We start from the raw sequence: 23,650 nt of genomic DNA on the forward strand, positions 1-23,650 counted from the left end.
TTTTCATTGTGCTCATGCAAGTGAAAAGTGACAATAAAAGCTAAATCTAATTCATTGAAGCTCAAATCCACAAAGTTGATTAAACATAAAATAGACATTACAATAGGAAGAGTTTCCTTGTTGCTGTGACTATGGTATGAATGAAGTTGCACGAAGCGGAATACGAATCAGGAATAGGAATTTAATACAGTGCTGTTCAGTCCATAATGGACCTGCATCTTAACAATGTTTGAGACAAAAAAGACTAGATGCTGGAATCGAAGGGAGACAAACAGGAGCCTGGAAGAACACAGCAGGACAGGCAGTATCTGAGGAAAGGGAAAGTTAATGTTCTGGGTATTACCCTTCTTCAAGATTGGATGTGGCTCTTCTTCTGAACCAGTCCAGACTCAAAATGTTCACTCCATGCCAGTGCTGAAGAAGCATTGTAAACTGACGTCTTCCCAGCCACCATCAGTTCTGAGGAAGAGTCATCGGACCCGTAACGTTAACTCTGTTTTCTCCTCCATAGATGCTGCCGGACCTGCAGAGCTTTTCCAGCAACATTGTTTTTGTTCCTGATTTTCAGATGACAGATGGTTGTTCTGGACTGATGCTGTGCCTCGGTCAGTGAGATTTAGGATCGTTTGATTTTGCTCGTAATGGGGATTCTCTACCTGTACCTCATCTGTAGAAAGTTCCTCATTCCTGGAATCTACTTCTTTCTCCATTAATTTCCTTTCTCCTGACCCCAGGGGCTTTACCACCTTTCACAGCTTCAAAAATTCAGACATAAATACAACACTGACATCTAACTCGTTATCAGTCAAACTGTCAGGCTGCTAGTTTACAGGGAGAAACACTCTACACAGTCTTGGAACTGAATCATTTATAAAGTGAACCCAATACATGCAAATATTATCTCACATTGTCAGTCATATCTTAGATCTCATTCTCATCCCTGACCCAGACGGTTGTGGATTCAAGTCTTACTCCAGAGACCTGAGCACGGAGGCTGACCCACTGCTATGAATAGGAGCATATGATTTATGAAATCAATAACTTACAACCCTTCATTTCATTGTCTGTAAAGTGCTTTTTGATGCCCTGAGGTTGTGAAAGTTGATATATGAATGCAAGCCTCCCGTTTTTAAGGGAGATGAATGCTTCCTGTGAACTGGAAATTATAAACTAATTGATGGAGGAATTATCCCAGCCACAGTGACATTGACCAACAGATTGTGTTGGAAGACTCTTACTGTAAGATCTTGAGTATTTCAGTGAAGAGCAACACACCATGCTGACAAATTAGATCGCTTGGCTTTAGCAAAACAGTGAATTTATTAAGAGTTCTAAATCTACACAGAATGATTAAACAAACAACAATACAATATCCTGCTTACATGAAAACGTGAATGAACCAAATTAGAAAGTATTTGAAAGTGACTCAAGTTCCTGCAGGAAACATGAATTTAGTTTTGAAATGATTTTAATTGCACCATTATTACATCAAGGTATGATGGACTGAGGAGGCTCAGGTCTGTACAGACTCACCCCAACTCCCTCCCCATACCCGGAATAGTAGTCCTTCCAGGCAGGAGAGTACAATCATTCCTCATGGTAACAGCTATCACCTGAAGAGGCTCTGTCTATATTTCACATCACCAACTAAAACAGGGTCTGATTCTAACCCCTACGCACATCTGAGAGCTGGCTCATGTTACAAACACAGGGGCAACACCATTATAATCAGAGCCAGGCTGTTCAGAAGTATGCTTAAGAAGTGTCAGAAAGGAAGTGACCACTGAATGTATCTCACTCTCCAACCAATACTGAACTCTGAATGCTGATGGAAGTGATGTGTAATCTGGGGAATTGATGGTATCACGGCCGGCTCAGCCACACAGAGGGACACACAGAAGATTGGAACAGCAATCATGATAGGAGACTTGAAATTGACAACAAATGTTTCTGTGCCAAGGGCGAGAGGGTGGAGGGATCCGGGATGGCATCTTACCCTGCTAATGCCAGGATCACTGTGATCACTGTATCAGAAAATTTAGGCGTGATAACAGAGAAAGATGAGGAAGAATTCAGAATAAGAATAACTAACTGAAGGAAGACCAACTGTAATGACATCAGAATGGATCTGACCAGATAAATTGGAATAAAAGATGGTGAGGTGAAATGGTACGTGAACAATGTGCTGCTCTGAAGGAGGGGATTATTTGGGCTGGAGTGGGAATCGTGGAGACACCACATAATTCTCCAATCTTCTGAGAACTGGGAGTAGAGTGGAGAACAGGCGAATTGCAAATTATGATTTGCATTTCAAACAATTTGTAAAGATAAAAGCAGCAACAACTAGTCAGGTCAGTCAATTTAACGTTGGCAATGGGCATGCTTCTTGAAACAATAGTTGAGGGGAAAATGAAACCACTTGGGTAAATGTGGGTGAATTAACAAATGCAAAACAGATTAGTAAAGGGCAATGACAGTGTAACTAAGTCATTGGTTGAGGTAACCAAAAGGCTTGATGAGGGGAATACTGTTATTGTGGTGCCCATGGACTTTCAAATGGCATTTGAAAACATGCTGTACAACAGATCTGTGAGATAAGTTACAGCTCACAGAATCAAAGGGAAAGTAGCCTCATGGATACAATATGGGCCAAGTGACCAGGAACAGTGAGGAATGGTTAAAGACCATTTCTGTGGCTGTAGGCAGGTTGGGAATGGAGTTCTCCAGGGGTCAGTGTTTGGACAATTAGGTCTCTTCCTGAGATACAATAATGACGTTGTTGTACAAGACACACTAACAACATTTTACAAAGTATTAAAGTTGAAGGAATCATGAATCCTGAAGAGGTTTGTGTAAAATAGCAAAAGGAGCCAGGTTTATAGAATGGGCAGAGAGGTGAGAGAAGAAATTTAATGCACAGAAATGTGAAATGATTTATTTTGTATAAAGAATGCAGAAAGACAATCTAAAATAGAAGTACAGTTCCAAAAGGGTTCAGGATCACAGACCTTGATGTGTCCGGACAAAATCTCTGAAGCTGGCAGGACAGTTTGAGAGAATACTTAAAAAAGCAAATGGCACCATTTGGAGATGATGGGAACTGCAGATGCTGGAGAATCCAAGATAACAAAGTGTGAAACTGGATGAACACAGCAGGCCAAGCAGCATCTCAGGGGCACAAAAGCTGACGTTTCAGGCCCAGACCCTCTCTCTGATAAAGGGTCTAGTCCCGAAATGTCAGCTTTTGTGCTCCTGAGATGCTGCTTGGCCTGCTGTGTTCATCCAGCTTCACACTTTGTTATCTTGGCACCATTTGTACCCAGGGTTTATCAAAACTGGTACATCAAGAAGTGTGTTTATCCACTAAGACAAAGGAAATATTTAAAATATGTTTGGTGCAATTTTACGATGATTATAAACGACATTTTTCTGATCTAAGTTGCTTTGGTCATTTCAGATAAAAAAAACCTAGTTCATGCGTTTTCCCAAAGATTGGAACATGTCCACTTTGGAATCTCCTGTAAGCTCTAATGCTGAACACCCTGGAAAGTTTTCTAGTGTTACATGTCCCCAGAGCACATATCAATTCCACTCTCGGATGACTGTCTGTATGGAGTTGTTACATTCTCCCCATGTCTGCATGAGTTCCTCTCGATTCCCTCCAACAGTCTGAAGGTGTGCACGTTAGGTGGATTGGCCATGCTAAATTGTCCATAGTGTCCAGGGATGTGCAGACTAAGTGGATTAGGAAAATGCAGGGTTACAGGGATAGGGTAATGGGTGGGTCTAGGTGGGATGCTCTTTGGAGGGTCAGTGTGGAATCGATGGACTGAATGGCCTTCCACACTGTAGGGATTTTATGATATTATGATTGTGCAGTAGTAAATCTTTTTCTCTGACAATCTAAACCAACACCATAACAGCAGCCTGTTTGTCATTCAGGTCTGGCAAGCTTCACTGAACACTTTGAATGACAATCCAATAGCTACCTGCTCTCTTTACCTCAATTATACCAGTGAGGCAACCATCCTGTCCAAGTCAACCACCAACAACCTTTCATCAGTTCAATTTCTCACATCACTGATTCACAATTGCTCATTTGGGAGAACTAATCAGTGCTCTTTGGAACTTCCCTATCCTGGTCTTTACCCCAGGGTAAGGGAGCCCAAAACTAAAGGCATAGGTTTAGGATGAGACTGGAAAGATGTAAAACAAACCTGACAGCCAACGTTTTCATGCAAAAGATGGTGTGTAGATGGAACAAGTTTCCAGAGGAAGTGGTAGAGGTGAGTACAATCACAACATTTAAGAGACATTTGGACAGGTACATGGTTACGAAAAGTTTAGAGGGATATGGCTAAACGCAGGCAAACGGGACCAGTTCAGTTTAGGAAATCGAGTTGGCATGGACGAGTTGGACCGAAGGACCTGTTTCCATGATGTCTTCTTCTAGGACTCTCTACAGTCCCAATCATGAAAGGATCAAGAGGAGAAAACACAATTTTAAGGTGATTGGCAGAAAGACACTGATGACACAAGGAAAACAGTGGGTGGTTAGGGTATGGAATGTTCTGTCTAAGAGAATAGTGGAGGCAGATTCAATAGAGGCATTTAAGAAAGAACTGTTATCTACAAACGACAATGTATGATGGAAAAAAGGTGGGGAACAGATATGAGTGGTAAAGAATCAGTCACACACCTCAGATACTGTGTGTGACTGCTCTGATGTCTCAGAATCCTTAAAAACATCATGAAAGTTGGAATGTAAATCTCACATTTGAGCAGTTTCTCTTCCATGTGTCTGCCCCTGTGTTCACAGTGTTTGGAATAGTTGCTCCTTCGGGGTTAAGAGATCTTTAGAATTCCTATCTTACCCCTTCTGTATTTTTATTTGACCATCATTAGGACCCTGTTGATCCCATCCTCATTGCCCTGCTTTTGTTCATCCTCTCCTCTGTCATATAGTTAATTTTTTTTGTCTGATTACATCTCCTGATACACTTTGGGATGTTTTACTCCAATAAAGTGCTCTACAAATGCAATCTGTTCTCCTCTCACATTTCCTACATTCCTCAGGGTACTGACCTGGAGGACAGACTGCGGACATTGACTGGCCTGTAGTGTTCTGGTCGAGTGGGCATTCAGCACGTGGAGAGCAAGACATGAAATGTTGTGAGACAATGGAATCTGTCACAGCCGAGACACATCCTGCCTTCTCCCGACTTCCCAGCTGGGCTCACTGGCTGATTCTCCTCCTCCTGAGACCAAAGACTCTGAAGCTAATTGAAATACCTCTATTAATTAAGAAATGACTGCTCCCTCGGGTCTTTGTGCTCGTTGATCAGAACATAGAACAATACAGCGCAGAACAGGCCTTCGGCCTCCGATGTTGCGCCGACCAGCTGAAGCCTTTCTAACCAAAAAGTATCTGATTGTCTTCTTGGTCCGAGTGAGAATCAGTGAGTGACTTGTACCTGACACAGCATTCAAAGAATGCTGAGTTTATACAGGAGCTTCTACACATATCGATGCCATCTTCTGGTGATGTTTGGAAATCTGGTGAAAAGTTATATTGTTCTTCTTAACAGGATTGGCTGGATGGTAAGAGAAGTTTAAGACAGATTCTGCTGAGACAGACCGTGCTACGGAATGACAGCTACTCTGTGTGAGCATTGGAAGGTAAACAAGTCAGCTGACAGTGCAATGGAAGCAGGTAACCTGACTCCAAGACTGTGGGTAGATGTCAGTGTACGGTGAGAGAGGGGTGTTGAAACAATCCTGACACACGTCACACTGGAAGAGTTTATTTCCCGTGTAGGTCACTGGTGTTCCAGGGAGTCTGACAACAGCATGGAAGTTTTCTTCCACAACTCTCACCAGTAGTCTTTCTTCCCTGTATCAGTGTGTTGATGATATGTTGACAGTGTCAAAGCCTTATCAACACCTCACACTTGAATGGTTTCTCACCAGTGTGACACTTCCGAAAATTGAAGAGATGCATGAAAACCTTGTTTCAAACATGGCATCTCCCCTGTGAATCCTCTGGTGTTTCAGGATGCTTGAAGATTTCAGGAGAGCCTTGTTATAAATGTCACATCTGAAGAATCACTTCCACATGTTGGTTTTCTGCTGGAGCAAGAGGATCGACCATTTTCTGAAGGTTTTATCACATTCTTTGGAGTGAATGCATCGATGACAAATGAAGCGTGATTATTGTTCAAATCATTTATCAAACGCCTCACACTTAAAACATTTTCTCCCCAGTGTGAATATGTCCATGTTTCACAAATGACTCTGACAGTGGGATGGCATGATCTTACAACTCACCATTGAATAGACTGACCCCGGAAAAAGTCATTTGGTGTACCAGGTAGGACACTGTGAAGCTTTTGTAACAAACTTGAGACTCAAGCAGCCTTTCCTCAGTGTGGATCTGTCAGTGTTTGCTGAGTGTCAATGACTGTGTAAATGCTCAGTCACACACCTCACTTGGCTTCCCCAAATGCGTGAATGCGACGGTGATCCAACATTCCCCACAACTGTTCAAACTCCTTATTACACACCTCACAGGTAAATATTTTCTTCTCCCCTGTGTGAGTGTGTCGGTGTTTCACCAGGCCTGACAATTGTGCAAAGCTCTTATAACACACCTCACACTTGAAAGGCTTCTCCCCAGTGTGAAGGCGTTGGTGCTCACGGAGGTTTGATGACAGTGAGAATGATTTGTTACACACTTGGCAGGTGAATGGTTTCTCCCCAGTGTGAACACGCTGGTGCGAGTGAAAGTGCGATGACTCAGAGAATGATTTGTCACACAGCTGACACCTGAAAGGTTTCTCCCCTGTGTGGATGCTCTGGTGTAGCAGGAGCCTTGTCGATGTTGGAAAAGCTTTATCACAAACTTTACACTTGAAAGGTTTCTCTCCTGTGTGGGTTGTCTGATGGAGCATAAGGCTCGATGACAGCGTGAAGGCTTTGTGACAGACGTCACATGCGAATGGTTTCTCTCCTGTATGAATGCGTCGGTGTCTGTGGAGATTTGATGACTGTGAAAATGATTTGTTGCATACCTCACATGTGAACGGTTTGTCCCCTGTGTGAGTTCGCTGGTGTATAAGAAAGTGAGCTGTGCGTGAGAATGATTGGTCACACACTTCACACTTGAAAGGTTTCTCTTCCATGAAGCTGTGTCGATATTAAAAAGGTTGTACAACAGAACGGCTTGTGCGTTAGGAGAATTTCTCAGCCTGTCCACGTTGCACACCTCACATTTGAACAGGCTCCCCCCTGCAGGAACGAGTCAGTGGTTCATGATGTTTGATGAACGATTGAAGCTCTCACCACACTCGCAGCCCACTCAGGCTCCTTTCCTGCTTCACTCTGACCAATCACTCACAGCCAAATTGGTCAGAAAAGTTGGTTCTGATGGAAGGCTCCAAGCCACTGACCAGCTTCAGATCTGATGATGATATTTCAAAGCTCTCAAACTTGACTGATTTCCAGAGGATGATATCACTGCCCAAACTTCTCTGTGTTGAGCAATGCTGTGAAGGGACTGGATGTCTTCCCTCAATGATGAGTTGTATCTTGGGTGATGATTAGGATCGCTCTGTGGCGTCTATCCTCTGTGCATTCTCTGGTGGAGTACAATGGAATCCTTCTGTAAAACAGGAAAAGGAAACATGATTTCCTCCAACTCTCTCTCTTCCTTTGCTGAAGGGGCTGACTCTCTAAGTTAGACACTAGCCACAATGAGCCACAATATCTGCTATTCCCCTGTCAGGTGGAATCAGATGCAAACCCGTTCTTGAGGTTGTTGACTCGTTTGCCGAGCTGGCTTGTTTTCATTCAGATGTTTCATCATCATGTTAGGTAACATCATCTGTGAAGCCTCCGATGAAGCTATATTATTCTACTCCGTTTGGAACTTACAATCTCTGGTCTGTTATGATGAGTAGTGTTATTGCTGGTTTTGATATTTATGGGCTTGTGTTTGGGGTCTAATTCTATATGCTTGTTGATTACATTATGGATTGAGAGCCATGCCTCTAGGAATTCCCATGTGTGTCTACGTTTGGCCAAATACGGAATTTGGCATGGGAATTCCTAGAGGCATGGTTCTTAACCCATAATGCAATCAACAAACATATAGAATTGGACCCCTTATACAACCCGATACAGAACAGAACTGGAAATGACTCACCATAACAGATCAGACAGTATAAATTCCATGAACAATATGGCTTCATCAGAGGCCTCACTGATGATGTTACCCAGCCCGATTTGATCATGCGCTTGATATTTTTTCCTGAAAACATTTTAACATTGTACCTACACTCTCATGTGCTGGCCTTCAACATGGTATGAATGGAGGTGTGTATGGAGCTGCCTTCTCCTGTTGTTTGGTTTGCCACAATTCTCAACAAGATATGTTCAGACTGCAGAACTTTGCTCTGATAAGTTGGTTGTGAAGATGTATAGCTCTGTTAATTACCTTCTACTCTTGGTGTTTTATTCTGCAATCTAACTCACTGTAATGCAATCATTTAGCTCAAACTCAGGCCCTGAACTGATGAAACGTCTGAATGAAAACAAACCAGCTCAGTGAGCAAGTCAACAACCTCACCCACAACCCAAGCTTCAAATCTTTGCTGAGACCTTAAAAAGCCCTTTCTTTTTCCTTGCTTCTCTTCTGCATACATATTCTATTTCCAGCAAGGACACTGGGTCGTGATCAGATGCAGGCAAATGTGGCTAATTTGTTTCCCCCACTAAGACCTCCATCTCCCCAGGCACGATGTGGGCAATTGAAAACCCATTCGGGTGGACTGTAAAAAATACAAGGAATTCAATGTGAACTTGTGTCACTGAATTGTGTCAATCCAAAAACATTGCAGACTCCTCCGTCACCATCCCTGGTAATGACCCATCCCACAATATTGACTCTATGAAGTCTCATGTCTTTAGGTCAAACAAGTTCATGAAAATTTACACTGCCCTCCCAACTGATGACAAGTCCTTGCCTGTGTTCATCATCACTGCGGAAGTAAACTGAGGACAGACTCCAGAACTGAGTGTCCTCTTGGTGCAGTGAGCTATTACAAGCAGCAGGATTGTATTCTATCCCAATCTCGCAGCTCTTATTCCATCACTATCATCAAACCAGTCAATAGGCAGGTTAGGGAGAGAACTGTGCTTAATTCAGAGCACAGGTTTGAAACAAATGGTTATTCTGCAATGGAACCCTCTGCAGTACAAAACACCAAGATAGAAGATAATTAACAGAGCTATACATCTTCACAACTAATTCTGCAGTCCTAAATTATCTTGTTGAGAACTGTGGCAAACCAATCAAGTAACAGAGAGGGCAGCTCCATGGACATCTCCATTCACACCATGTTGAAGGCCAGTACATGAGAGTGTAGATACATTGTTAAAATATCTTCAGGCTAAAATATCGAGTGGATGATCAAATCCGGCCTTCTCAGGAGGAACTGGGAGAGTTCCCTCCAAGACCACACCAAACTCCTCCACAGCTGAGAAGGTTCAAGTTTGCACGGTGCTGTGAATGTAAAACTAAGTTTTTTTTTAAACAGTATTTATGATTAAGATAGAATACCCTGAAAAGGAGAGATTTTATGACTGTCTCCAGCAGCAGGCAGCAGTGGGTTGCTTATTCTGGCAACAGATGGGCATTTGCTCAGCAAGATATAAAATTCATAAAATGAAAACACACAGCTGATTGAACAGAATTTCTGTCTCTGAGATTTGTGACAGAAAAGGAAAGACGTGAGAAACAGGTCTGAGAGATATTGAGACTAAGGAGTGTAGTCAGTGTGGTCAGCAGGGAGGAAAGGGTGTCCTTTCTGTGAGCTGCCAGGCAAAATGTGGGAGGTAATGTGATGCCTGCATGAGGACACACATCCTGGGACAACCTAAAGATCTGGTGACACTAGAGAAAGAATCACGAGAGGGGTCCTCAGTGTTTGTAGTTAATTCACAAATTATCTGGAAACTCAGAGTGATGGCATTCCACAATCAATGGTTAAGATTCAGCAAAACAGACAGCAGCAAATTAATTGGAAATCGAGGGTGTAGTAAGACTCATTCCTGCAAATACAAGACGTAAAGTAAAATATTGGCGTCGGTATTTGATTCTGTTGAAAGTTAAGAGATACTTTATTACTTCACTGCATTATTTTCCTCCTTGGTATTGTTTGGTCAAATTAGTTTATAGTTTACAAACCTTTGGATGATTGTAAACCCTTTCAGGATTTTTTTGGAACAAATGTTACCAGGTTGGCACAGGAGTTAGGACGGCTGCCTCACAGTGCCAGGGACCCAGCTTCAATTCCAGACTTGATAACTGTGTGGAATTTGTACATTCTCCTCGTGTGTTTGCGAGTTTCTGCTGGATACTCCAGTTTCTGTCCCCAGTCCAAAGATTTGCAAGTTAGATCGATTCACTGTGCGAAACTACACCATAATGACAAGGGATGTGCAGACTAGGTGCATTCGCCATGCTAAGTATGGGGATGGCATGGGTTTGGGTGGGATGCTTTCCAGAAGGTGGGTGTAGACCAGATGGGCCAAAAGGCCTCGATCTGCGATTTAGGGATCCTCTTTCCTAAAAATGTGCAATATTCTGTGATTGCTTTAATTCAGTCATTGGGAATTCAAATCTATTTTTTGGAATTATTCAGTCCCTCCAGGAAATGCACAATTACCTCAATAAACAGCATTAAAAAACACAGTATCAAGTCATTTTCACAAGGATATTTGTGTAGATATGCACTGCACAAACATTAGATGCCAAATTTCTGACATTTCAAAGGGAAAGTACTTCATGAGATATAATGTGATAACAAGGTGTAGAGCTGGATGAACACAGCAGGCCGAGCAGCAGCAGAGGAGCGGGAAGGCTGACGGAAGCGTCTAGGCCCGCCCTACTTGGCCTGCTTGTGTTCGTCCAGCTCTACACCTTGTTGTCACAGATTCTCCAGCATCTGCAGTTCCTACTATCTCATGAGATATAATGCGTTTTGTGATAGTCGGTTGTCCGGAAAGGCTCGATTTTAATGCAGTTTGTTCTGAGCTTTTCTGAGGGTGTTGCACAGATGATGGGAATAGGAAGAGGTGAAGGTTAGGAGGAATTTGAAAAGACAACACACATCTAGATTCCCACACACGTACACCCAGAACTGACGACTCACAATCCACAGGATAATAACCAGTTCCCAACACACAGAACTCAACATTAGGAAATCAGGAAGAATCCTTAGACACTCTGCACCTCCCAGATAGTTACACCTCGCCCTCTCACATTCAGTAATGAGCCATCAACAAAACTCAGGCTGGAAATCAGGAGGGAAATGCTTCCAATAAACACACTCAATATCCAACACACAGCTACAGTCGAACAGTTCAGCACAAAGCACTGAGTAAACAGCTCTCTCAGCTGGATCTTCTCACACAGCATAAGGGACATTTCCACCCCTGATTACCCACAGGACAGTCAGACTGCCTGAAGACTGGTGTGGATATTATGGGATACAATTTGTATAAAAGCTGCTCCTTCACTCACCATCTCCTCACTTGGTTTTCAGTCCCTATAGGAAGTGAACCAGCTCTGGAAGAGGAAGAGGAGAGAATGGGCAGAGTGGGTGGGCTCTCTGATTGACGTCTCTCACAGCCAATCGAAATAAGTGTGGGAATAAATAAGAGATAGTAGGAACTGCAGATGCTGGAGAATCTGAGATAACACGGTGTGGAGCTGGATGAACACAACAGGTCAAGCAGCATCAGAGGAGCAGGAAGGCTGACATTGTGGGTCTGGTCCCTTCTTACACTTCTTCGCCTAATGGCTCAGACCAAGTGTAGTTCTTGGCCTTTTGGCTCAGACCAGTTGGCTGCGATCACGTGCTGAGTCTTTTGCCACCGTAATGGGAACATTTATGTGGGAACAACAATTTAAATATCCACCCTTCTTCAACTTCTTGGCTAAGACCAGATGGCTGTGATTATGTGCAGGGGCTTTTTGCCTTGGCGATGGGAAAATTTGTGTGGGAACAACAATGTAAACCACCACCCCCCAACCTTCTTTAGAAGAAGGACCCAGACCCAAAACATCAGCTTTTCTGCTCCTGTGATGCTGCCTGGCCTGCTGTTTTCACCCAGCTCTACACCTTGTTATCTCAGACTCCAGCATTGGTAGTTCCTACTATCTCTGAAGGAGAAGGGGAAATCAGAGGAAAGGGAGATAGTGGGTATTTTGCAGGGTGGAGAAATATACTGCTGAAATGGTGAGGTAGAGAGCTCAGTGTGGAGACAGTCACACATCTCCTTCTCGGTTGTGCCTTTGCGAAACAAGTCTGGAGGAAGATGCAGTGGTTTTTGTCAAGATTCATTCCAACCCGCTCTGTGACGCAGTTCTCTGTGCAGTATGGGTTGTTCCCCAGGACACACACCGAGACATATATCGACAGCGCCTGAAGACCAACATCTTAGAGAAAGATGTTCTTTGGTATGCCTGAAACTTGTTGGTCTTCCGAAGCAAGGAGCTGACCTCAACTAAGTGTTGCTAATACATTTGAGGCCCAGGACTACATGCTGAGGGCCATACTAAAGCTTGGGGCAGCTGCCACCTTGGCACAATGGGGAAGACCCCTGTCTAGGATTTTTCTGCTGAAGTTAAATAGGGGTCCATTCAGTTATCAGATTGGTCCGGTGCCCCAAATTTATGTAAATGTAGTACAGTAAGAAATGCCTTGGGTTTATTTGATCTCCATATGTGAAGACTGTACAGAATCAAACTGCTTTCGTGACTATAAAGACTTTTTTTTATAAATGAAGTATATTTTTGAAATTTAAAAAAAAGTGCTTGTTGTTAGTTTTCCAGAGCAAGGAGTTGACCTTGACAGAGTGTTGTACGTTCCAAGGTCCAGGACTACATGCTGAGGGATGCACTAAAACTGGAGCAGCCGCCACCAAGGTGCAGTGTGGAATGACCACAGTCTGAGGTCTTCCCGCTGAAGGTAAATGGGGTCTGTTCAGTTTTTGGACCCTCCTGGTGCCTCCAATACTTGTCAATACAATCTTGTATTGGGAAGAAATACCTTGGGTTTGTTTGTTCTACATATGTAAAGACTGTGTACAAAATCAAACAGTTCTTGTGACTGTATATATTATATATAAATAAACACTTTTATGAATAAATTATACTTTTGAAATAAAAAGACAGTGCTTGTTTGTTCTCCATATATGAAAACTGTACAGAATCAAACTGCTCTAGTAACTATGTGTCTTTTCTTTTATGATTGGAGTATATTTTTAAATAAAAAAAACAGTACTTTGGAAAGACAGCTCACCTGCGTGAGCACTGGAGGTTAAATAACATAGACAACTCTGAGTGCAAAAGAAACAGGTAACCCAGCTCCAAATCCATGTGGAGACATCAATGCATGTTACGAGGAAGAAGAGGAGGTGAAATAATCCTGAACACCTCACTCGAAAGGTTTATGTTCCATGTATGTTTACTGATGTTCCATTAGTTAAGACGCAGGATGTAATCTGTGAAGACTTTATGACAGAACTCATATCGGGTTGCTTCCCTATGTGAGTGCATTAGATAGATAAGGACACAATGGATGAAGACATGCATTTGAACTTTGTGAAAGCCTTGTCATATTGTTCATGTCTGAATGGATGCTTTACTCTGTGAATCTGTTGATGTTATAGAAGTTGCTGACATGTCAGGAAAGCATCATCATAAAGGTCACACTTGATTAGTTTTCTCTGATGGATGAGGGGCTTTCATAAGTTGGTGAAAGCTTTCTCAGACAGCACCTGCTGAACAGCGTCTCCGAAGTGTGTAATTTTCTATGAATATTGATGACTGTGTGAAGACTCAGTCAAACACCCCACATTTGAGATAATGGGAACTGCAGATGCTGGAGAATCCAACATAACAAAGTGTGAAGCTGGATGATCACAGCAGGCCAAGCAGCATCTCAGGGGCATAAAAGCTGACGTTTCGGGCCTAGACCCTTCATCAGAGAGGGAGATGGGGAGAGGGTTCTGGAATAAATAGGGAGAGAGGGGGAGGCGGACCGAAGATGGAGAGAAAAGAAGATAGGTGGAGGGGAGAGTATAGGTGGGGAGGTAGGGAGGGGATAGGTCAGTCCAGGGAAGACGGACAGGTCAAGGAGGTGGGATGAGGTTAGTAGGTAGGAAATGGAGGTGCGGCTTGAGGTGGGAGGAAGGGATGGGTGAGAGGAAGAACAGGTTAGGGAGGCGGAGACAGGCTGGACTGGTTTTGGGATGCAGTGGGGGGAGGGGACGAGCTGAGCTGGTTTTGGGATGCAGTGGGGGAAGGGGAGATTTTGAAGCTTGTGAAGTCCACATTGATACCATTGGGTTGTAGGGTTCCCAAGCGGAATATGAGTTGCTGTTCCTGCAACCTTCAGGTGGCATCATTGTGGCACTGCAGGAGGCCCATGATGGACATGTCGTCTGAGGAATCGGAGGGGACGGAACCCCGCCCACTGCTGATGACCTCATTGCTCCGCCCACAACCTCCACAGCCACCAACCTCGGAGAAGACAGCCACACTGAGCCCTGCTGAATCTTCACCCACGCCCTCCACCTCCTCCCACTGATTGAGGACGAACGGTCAGTCCTCAGCAAGGGGCTCACCTTTGTCCCCCTCCACCCACAATCAATGAATACCAGTCACATTTGGACATCGAGCGGTTTTTCCGCCACCATCGCCTCCACGCTTACTTCTTTAACCGAGAGCCTAACCCTCCCTCCACTGACCTCTTCACCCGCCTCCAACACAAGTCCTCCTCCTGGACACCACTCCCAGGCCTCCTACCCTCCCTCGACCTCTTCATCTCCAACTGCTGTCGAGACATTAACCGCCTCAACCTCTCCACCCCTCTCACCCAATCCAATCTCTCCCCCGCAGAACGGGCAGCCCTCCACTCCAACCCCAACCTCACCACCAAACCCGCAGACAAGGGAGGCGCAGTGGTAGTATGGCGCACTGACCTCTACATCGCCGAGGCCAAACGCCAACCCTCCGACACCTCCTCCTACCGCCTCCTTGATCATGACCCCACCCCCAAGCACCAAACCATCATCTCCAATACCATCCATGACCTCATTGCCTCAGGGGACCTCCCACCTACCGTCTCCAACCTTATTGTTCCCCAACCCCGCATAGCCCGTTTGTATCTCCTTCCCAAAATCCACAAACCTGCCTGCCCTGGTCGACCCATTGTCTCAGCCTGTTCCTGCCCCACCGAACTCATCTCCACCTATCTGGACGCTATTTTCTCCCCTCTGGTCCAGGAACCCCCCCTAGCTAGAGCCGTGACACCACCCACGCCCTCCACCTCCTCCAGAACTTCCAATTCCCTAGCCCACAACACCTCATTTTCACCGTGGACGTCCAGTCCCTATACACCTGTATTCCTCATGCAGATGGCCTCAAGGCCCTCTGCTTCTTCCTGTCCCAAAGGCCCGACCAGGCCCCTCCACCAACACCCTCATCCTCCTAGCCAAACTCGCCTTCACCCTCAACAACTTCTCTACCGATTCCTCCCACTTCCTACACAAAGCGGGTGGCCATGGGCACCCACATGGGCCCAAGCTTTGCCTGCCTCTTTGTAGGTTACGTGGAACAGTCCCTCTTCCGCACCTACACAGGCCCCAAACCCCACCTCTTTCTACGTTAAATTGATGACTGTATCGGCGCCGCCTCTTGCTCCCAGGAGGAGCTCGAACAGTTCATCCACTTCACCAACACCTACCACCCCAACCTCAAGTTCATCTGGGCCATCTCCAACACATCCCTCACCTTCCTGGACCTCTCAGTCTCCATCTCAGGGAACCAGCTAGAAACTGATGTCCATTTCAAGCCCACCGACTCCCACAGCTACCGAGAATACACCTTCTCCCACCCACCCCCCTGCAAAAATTCCATCCCCTATTCCCAATTCCTTCGCCTCTGCCGCATCTGCTTCCAGGATGAGGCATTCCACTCCCGCACATCCCAGATGTCCAAGTTCTTCAAGGACCGCAACTTTCCCCCCCGCAGTGGTCGAGAACGCCCTTGACCGTGTCTCCCGCAACACATCCCTCTCACCCCGCCCCCACCACAACCGCCCCAAGAGGATCCCCCTCGTTCTCACACACTACCCCACCAACCTCCGGATACAATGCATTATCCTCCGGCACCTCTGCCACCTACAATCCGACCCCACCACATTTTTCCACCACCACCCTTGTCTGCCTTCCGGAGAGACCACTCTGTCCGTGACTCCCTTGTTCGCTCCACACTCCCCTCCAACCCCACCACACCCGACACCTTCCCCTGCAACCGCAGTAAGTGCTACACTTGCTCCCACACCTCCTCCCTCACCCCCATCCCAGGCACCAAGATGACTTTCCATTTTAAGCAGATGTTCACCTGCACATCTGCCAACGTGGTTTACTGTATCCATTGTACCCGGTGTGGCTTCCTCTACTTTGGGGAAACCAAGCGGAGGCTTGGGGACCGCTTTGCAGAACACCTCTGCTCGGTTCGCAATAAACAACTCCCCCTCCCATTCTTTAGATGACATGTCCATCATGGGTCTCCTGCAGTGCCACAATGATGCCACCCGAAGGTTGCAGGAACAGCAACTCATATTCCGCTTGGGAACCCTGCAGCCCAATGGTATCAATGTGGACTTCACAAGCTTCAAAATCTCCCCTCCCTCCACTGCGTCCCAAAACCAGTCCAATTCATCCCATCCCCCCACTGCATCCCAAAACCAGCCCAGCTCGTTCCCTCGCCCCACTGCATCCCCAAACCAGCCCAGCCTGTCTCTGCCTCCCTAACCTGTTCTTCCTCTCACCTATCCCTTCCTCCCACCTCAAGCCGCACCTCCATTTCCTACCTACTAACCTCATTCAACCTCCTTGACCTGTCCGTCTTCCCTTGGACTGACCCCTCCCCTCCCTACCTCCCCACCTATACTCTCCTCTCCACCTATCTTCTTTTCTCTCCATCTTCGGTCTGCCTCCCCCTCTCTCCCTATTTATTCCGGAATCCTCTCCCCATCCCCCTCTCTGATGAAGGGTCTAGGCCTGAAACGTCATCTTTTGTGCTCCTGAGATGCTGCTTGGCCTGATGTGTTCATCCAGCTCCACACTTTGTTACCTCACATTTGAAAGGCTTTTCCCTGTGTGAACGAGCCAGTGATTTAACAGGCCCAATAAATGTGCAAAGTCCTTATTACTCATCTCAGACTTGATAGCTTTCTCTCCTGTTTCAGGTGAAAGTGTTCACGGAGCTTGGAGGACTACAGAATCAGGTTGCACCCAATTTCTGAACAATTTCTCTCTGGTGTCAGTATGTTTACATATGTGAAAGTCAGTTGAGCACAAACCACCCATTTTAACAGTTTTTCCCCAGTGTGAATGTGTCGGTGTTGCTTGAGTGTCGATGAATGTGTGAAATTTGAAAGCCTTCAGGGTAAACAATGTTATTCTCACAAATATTCAGATTGGCTGTGAGAGACGTCAATCAGAGAGCCCACCCGCTCTGCCCATTCTCTCCTCTTCCAGAGCTGGTTCACTTCCTATAGGGACTGAAAACCAAGTGAGGAGATGGTGAGTGAAGGAGCAGCTTTTATACAAATTGTATCCCATAATATCCACACCAGTCTTCAGGCAGTCTGACTGTCCTGTGGGTAATCAGGGGTGGAAATGTCCCTTATGTTGTGTGAGAAGATCCAGCTGAGAGAGCTGTTTACTCGGTGCTTTGTACTGATCTGTTTGACTGGAGCTGTGTGTTGGATATTGAGTGTGTTTCCTGGAAGCATTTCCCTCCTGATTTCCAGCCTGAGTTTTGTTGATGACTCATTCCTGCATATGAGGTGATGTGCAATTATCTGGGAGGTGCAGAACGTCAGAGCATTCTTGCTGATTTCCTCGTTTTAAGTTGTGTGTGTGTGTGTTGGCAGCTGGTTACTCTCCACTCACACTTCTTTCCAGCCTCCGTCTGACTGGTCACACACAGTCAAACCTTCAGAAAGGCTGGTTCTGCTGGAAGGCTCTGTATGAGTGACCAGTTATAATTTGGTGACACGTCTCAGCTCCCCTGGTCTGACCAATTTCCAGATGATGGTTTTGCACAGCAATGCTGTGAAGAGACTGGATACCTTCCCACAGTTATCAGTTGATCCTTGGGTGATGGTCAAGATCTATTTGCAGTGTATATCTCTCTGACTTCTCTGCTTTAGTACAATACAATCCTTCTGTAAAACAGGAAAAGGAAACGTGAATTTCTCACTCCTCCTTTGCTGAAGAGACTGACTCCTTTGTTTGAGACTGTTCTACATCGAGTGCCAGTCTGCTATTCCCCTGTGTCAGTGGGGGGATCAGATGCAAGTCCTTTCTTCATTGCACAGACCTTTGCGTATCGGAGTTGGGTCACGTTGAGGTTGCATAGTGCGTTTGTGAGGCCGCTTCTAGAGTACTGCATGCGGTTCTGTTTGCTCTGGTATCGGAAGAGTATTAACCTGTAGGCTGTTAGAAAAGATTTATCAGGATGTTGCTGGGAATGGAAGGTTTGAGGCATAAAAATATGTTGGAAAAGCTGGAGCATAGGAAACTGAGAGGTGACCTTACTGGAGGTTTATAGAATCATGAGGGGCATAGATCAGGTGAAAAGGGTCTTTTCTCTAGGGGTGGGAAAGTTAAAAACTAGGGGGCATTTTTTAAGATGACAGGATAAAGATTTAATAAAGATGAGTTACAACTTTTTTTTTTAAACACAGAATGGTTCGTAAAGTGAAGTGAACTGTCAGAGAAGGTGGTGGATGCAGGTAGAGTTACAGTGTTTAAAAATATTTGGATAATTTCATCAATGAAAGAAGTTTGAAGGAGTATGGGCCAAGTGCACAAAGGTCAGACTAGTTTAGCTGAGGAACTTGGTTGGTGTTGACTGCTTGGACTAAAGGGTCTGTTTCCATGTTGTACTACTCAATGACTCTGTGGTTATTGTGGCTGATTACTCTGCGCCACAATTTTGTGATCTGTTACAGAGGCATCACAGCAGGAAAAAGACCCTTCCGTCCAACTTATTCATCCCGACCAAGTATCCTAAACTAATTTAGTCCCATTTGCCAGTATTTGGCCCTTACCCCTCAAACCCTTCCTATTCATGTACCCATCCAGATGCCTTTTAAGTGTTGTGATTGTACCAGCCTCCACCACTTGCTCTGGCAGCTTGTTCCATACATGTACTACCCTCGGCATGAAAAAGTTATCCCTCATGTCCTTTTTAAAGCTTTCCCCTCTCACCATAAACCCTTCTCCTCTAGTTTTGGACTCCTAAACCCGAGGAAAAAGACCTTAACTATTCACTTTATCTGTGCCCCTCATGATTTTATAAACCTCGAAAAGGTCAGCCCTCAGTGTCTAATGATCCAGCCTACTTAGTCTCTCCCTATAACTTAAATCCTGTAGTCTCGGCAACATCCTTGTAAATCTTTTCTGAACACTGTCAAGTTTAACAACATCCTTCCTATAGAAGGGCGACCAGAATTGTATGCAGTGTTCCAGAGTGCCTTCACCAATGTCCTGTACAGCTGTGCCATGACATCCCAACTCCTATACTCACTGCTCTGACCAATGAGGGCAATTTTGCCGCACACCTTTTTCACCACCCTGTCTACCTGTGACTCCACTTACAAGTAACTATGAACCTGCTCGCCTCAGTATGTTTGTTTGGTAACACTCCCCAGGGCCTTACAATCAATTGTATAAGTCCTGCTCTGGTTTGCCTTACCAAAATGCAACATCTCACATTTATGTAAATTAAACACTATCTGCCACTCTTCGGCTCAAAGGCCCATCCAATCAAGATCCTATTGTACTCTGTAATAATCTTCATTACTGTCCCCTGCACCACCAACTTTGGTGTCATCTGCAACCTTACTAACCATACCTCCTATATTCATATTCAAATCATTTATATGAATGATGAAAAGCAATGAACCCAGCACTGATCCTTGTGACGCACAGGTTTCCAGTCTGAAAAACAACCCTCCACTACTCTCTGTCTCTTACCTTCAAGCTACTTTTGTAACCAATTGGTTAGCTACCTCTGGATCCCATGTGATCTCACCTGACTAACTAGTCTACCATATGGAATCTTGTCAAAACTTTGCTGAAGTCAATATAGATAATGTCTACCACTCTGCCTTCATCAATCTTCTTTGTCACCTCTTCAAATCACTCAATCAAGTTAGTGAGACACAAATTCCCACATACAAAGCCATACAGACCATCCCTAAATCAGTCTTTCTCTTTCCAAATGCATGTAAATTCTGTCCCTCGTAATTCCCTCCAAAAACTTAGCCACCACTGAAGTAAGGCTCACTGGTCGATAGTTCCCTGACTTTTCCTTATAGACTTTCTTAAATAATAGCAGCTCATTAGCCAACATTTAGCTTACGGCACCCATAGCTATTGATGCTACAAATATCTTAGCAAGGGGCCCAGTAATCTCTACGCATAGCTTCCCACCAAGTTCTGGAAAATACCTGATCAAATCCCACAGATTTATCCATCTTTATACATTTTAAGACCTTCAGCATCTCCTGTTCTGTGATATTAACTCTTTTCAAGACATGACTATTTATTTCTCCAAATTCCTGAGTTTCCATATGCTTCTCTGCAGTAAATACTGATTTATTTAGTATCTCACCATCTCACGGGGTTCCACACATAGATGGCCATATTCATTTTTAAAGGACATTTTTCTCTCCCTAGTTACTCTTTTGCCCTTAAGGTATTTATAGAATTTCATTGGATTCTCCTTAACTCCATTTGCCAAAGCTATGTCATATTCTCTTTTTGCCCTCTGATTTTCTTCATGTGAATGCCCCCCTCACACCCCTTATACTCTTCTAGAGATTCACTTGATGTCAGCTATCTACATATGATGTATGCCTCCTTTTTCTTGACCAAAGCCTCAATTTCCCTCGTCATCCAGCATTCCTTGCACCTACCAGTCTTGCTTTTCACACTAACAGGAACATACTATCTCTGAACTTTCATTATTTTATTCTTAAAGTACTCCCAATTCCCCACCATCCCTTCACTGTGCATAGCCTCCCCCAATTTTTGAAAGCTCCCGTCTAATACTGTCAAAATTGGCCTCACTCCAATTTTAGAATTTAAGTTTTTGATCACCTTTATCCTTTTCCATAACTATTTCGAAACTAATAGAATTATGATCACTTGCCCCAAAGTGCTCCCTCACCGACACCTCAGTCTCCTGCCCTGCTTTATTTCCCAACAGAAGGTCAAATGTTGTTCCTTCTCTCGGAGGTACATCCACACATTGAACCAGAGAGCTTTTTTGTACACATTTAACAAATTCTTCCCCATTCAACGGTCCCAATCTATGGTTTGGAAATATAAAATCCCCCACAGTTACAACCCTATTTTTCTTACAGATATCTGAGATCTTCTTACATATTTCTCAATTTCCCACTGACTATTTTGAGTCTATAATACAGTCTCAACAAGATGATGCCTTTCATATTTTTAACTCCCACCCATATAACTTCATTGGACAATGTCCCAGGAATATCCTCTCTAAATACAACCATAATGTTCTCCCTAACCAAAGATACTATACCCACTCCTCTCTAACCTCCCTTTCTATCCTTCCTATCGCATTTATATCCTGGAACATTAAGTCCTGTCCATTCCTGAGGCAAATTTCTGTGATAGCTCTGAGATTCCATGTTCCCAGCTGTGTTCATCTACCTTAACTGTCAGACCTTTTGCATTGAAGTAAATGCAGTTAATTTCTCAGTCTTACCTTCTTCTCTGTCAAGCTCTTGTCTGACTTGACTATTAGACACGCTCCCCTTATATACTGTACCAGCCTCAGCCTTTTCTCACTATAGCTTTGGTTCCCCCTACTATTTCCTTACTAGGTTAAAGTATCCCAAGTAGTATGAGCATATTTCCCTGTCAGCATATTGGTTTCTTTCTAATTCAGATGGATTCCCATCCATCTTAGACAGCTAATCTCTACCCCTGAAGAAATCTCAATGGTCCAAAATGTGAATCCCTCGCCCCTTGCATCAGTTCCTCAGCCATGCATCTCTCTACTGTATCCTCCTATTCCACTCTCTCTTGGATGTGGCACTTCTAGCAGTCTAAATATTATTACTCTTGAGGACCTACGTTTTAGCCTCCTGCCTAGTTTTCTGTATTGTCTCTGCAGAGCTTCATCCCTTTCCCTCCCTGTGTCATTGGTACCAACGTGCACAACGACCTCCTGCAGGTCACTTGTTCGTTCAGAATATTCTGCTGTCTTTCTGTGACATCCTTGACCGTGGCACCAGGGAGGCAACACACCATCCTGAGGATACATCACTGGTGATGACTATCATTGTCAAGTAAACCTCAGCCTATTAATTAGGAGTAGGAGTTGGCCCAGTAGCCTCTAGACCCTTTTCCAGCATTAATAGAAACATCAGAAATAGGAGCAAGAGCAGATCACTCAGCTCTTTCATCCTGCTATACTATTCACTAAGATCTTAGCTGACAATCCAATTCAATAGCCTCTTCCTATTTTTCCCCATATACTATATTCCCTTCAGCTCCAACTGCGATATCCAACTTCTTTGAAAATAATATACTGTTTTGGCCTCAGCTCCTGTCTGGGACCACCAGTTCCACAGGCTCATCATTTGAGTGAATAGGTTTCTCTTCATCTCAGTCCTAAGTGGCCTACCCTGTATCCTTAAATTTAGACCCCTGGTTCTGGACTCCTCCAGTCATTGGGGGAACATCTTTTCTACATCTACCCTGTCTAGTCCTTTTAGAATTTTATGCATTTCTTTTAGATTCCCCTTCATTCTTCTGAATTCTAATAAATGCAATCCTAACCTATTCAACCTCTGCAAATAGCCAGTCCTGCCATCCCATGCTGTTAAAAGTTCACTGTACTCCCTCCACAGAAAGAACATGTACTCCCTCCACAGAAAGAACATTCTGCCTCAGATAAGGAGATCAAAATGGAAAAGCCAAATTGCACACTTTACTCTACGTGAGGTCTTCCCACGGTCCTGTACAATTGCATTCAGACATCCCTTTATTTGAATCCTCCTGCTATGAAGGGCAGCACGCCATTTGATTACTTTTTGATTGCTCGCAAAACTTGCATTGCTTACTATTCCTCAAATTGTGTACAAAGACACCCAGATCTCATTGCACCTCCCCCTCCCAATCTGAGAATTCAGATAATAATCTGCTTTCCAGTTTTCGCTATCAACGTGTTCGACTTCTCATTTATCCACATTATACTTCATCTGCCAAGCTACTTAGTCAAATTGTCCAAATCACACTGAAGTTTCTCGGCATCTTGCTCAAACGTCATCCTCCTACCCATCTTTGTGCTGTACGCAGATTTGGAGATATTACATTTAGTTCCCTCATCCAAATCATTAATATTTATTGTGATTAGGTGGGGTCTTAGCTCTGATCTTTGCGGTACCACATTAATGACTGCCTGCATTAGCTTATTCGTCCTCTTTGTTTCTTGTCAGCGAACCAGTTTTCTAGCCATTTC

At 44.4% G+C, this 23,650-nt stretch overlaps 1 protein-coding gene across 1 annotated transcript; it reads right to left on the reverse strand.

Annotated features, from left to right (window-relative positions):
- Window positions 1-3,272: 3,272 nt before the first annotated feature.
- Window positions 3,273-11,624, reverse strand: LOC125446468 (zinc finger protein 239-like). Its single transcript, XM_059639704.1, has 2 exons — window positions 11,585-11,624; window positions 3,273-7,660 (listed from the first exon to the last, which is right to left on the reverse strand). The coding sequence occupies exon 2, from the start codon at window positions 7,179-7,181 to the stop codon at window positions 6,486-6,488; it is 696 nt and encodes a 231-aa protein (XP_059495687.1). The 5' UTR covers window positions 7,182-7,660; window positions 11,585-11,624; the 3' UTR covers window positions 3,273-6,485.
- Between the last annotated feature and the right edge of the window lie 12,026 nt (window positions 11,625-23,650).

Source organism: Stegostoma tigrinum, chromosome 34 (genome assembly GCF_030684315.1).
Source record: "Stegostoma tigrinum isolate sSteTig4 chromosome 34, sSteTig4.hap1, whole genome shotgun sequence".
NCBI lineage: Eukaryota > Metazoa > Chordata > Chondrichthyes > Orectolobiformes > Stegostomatidae > Stegostoma > Stegostoma tigrinum.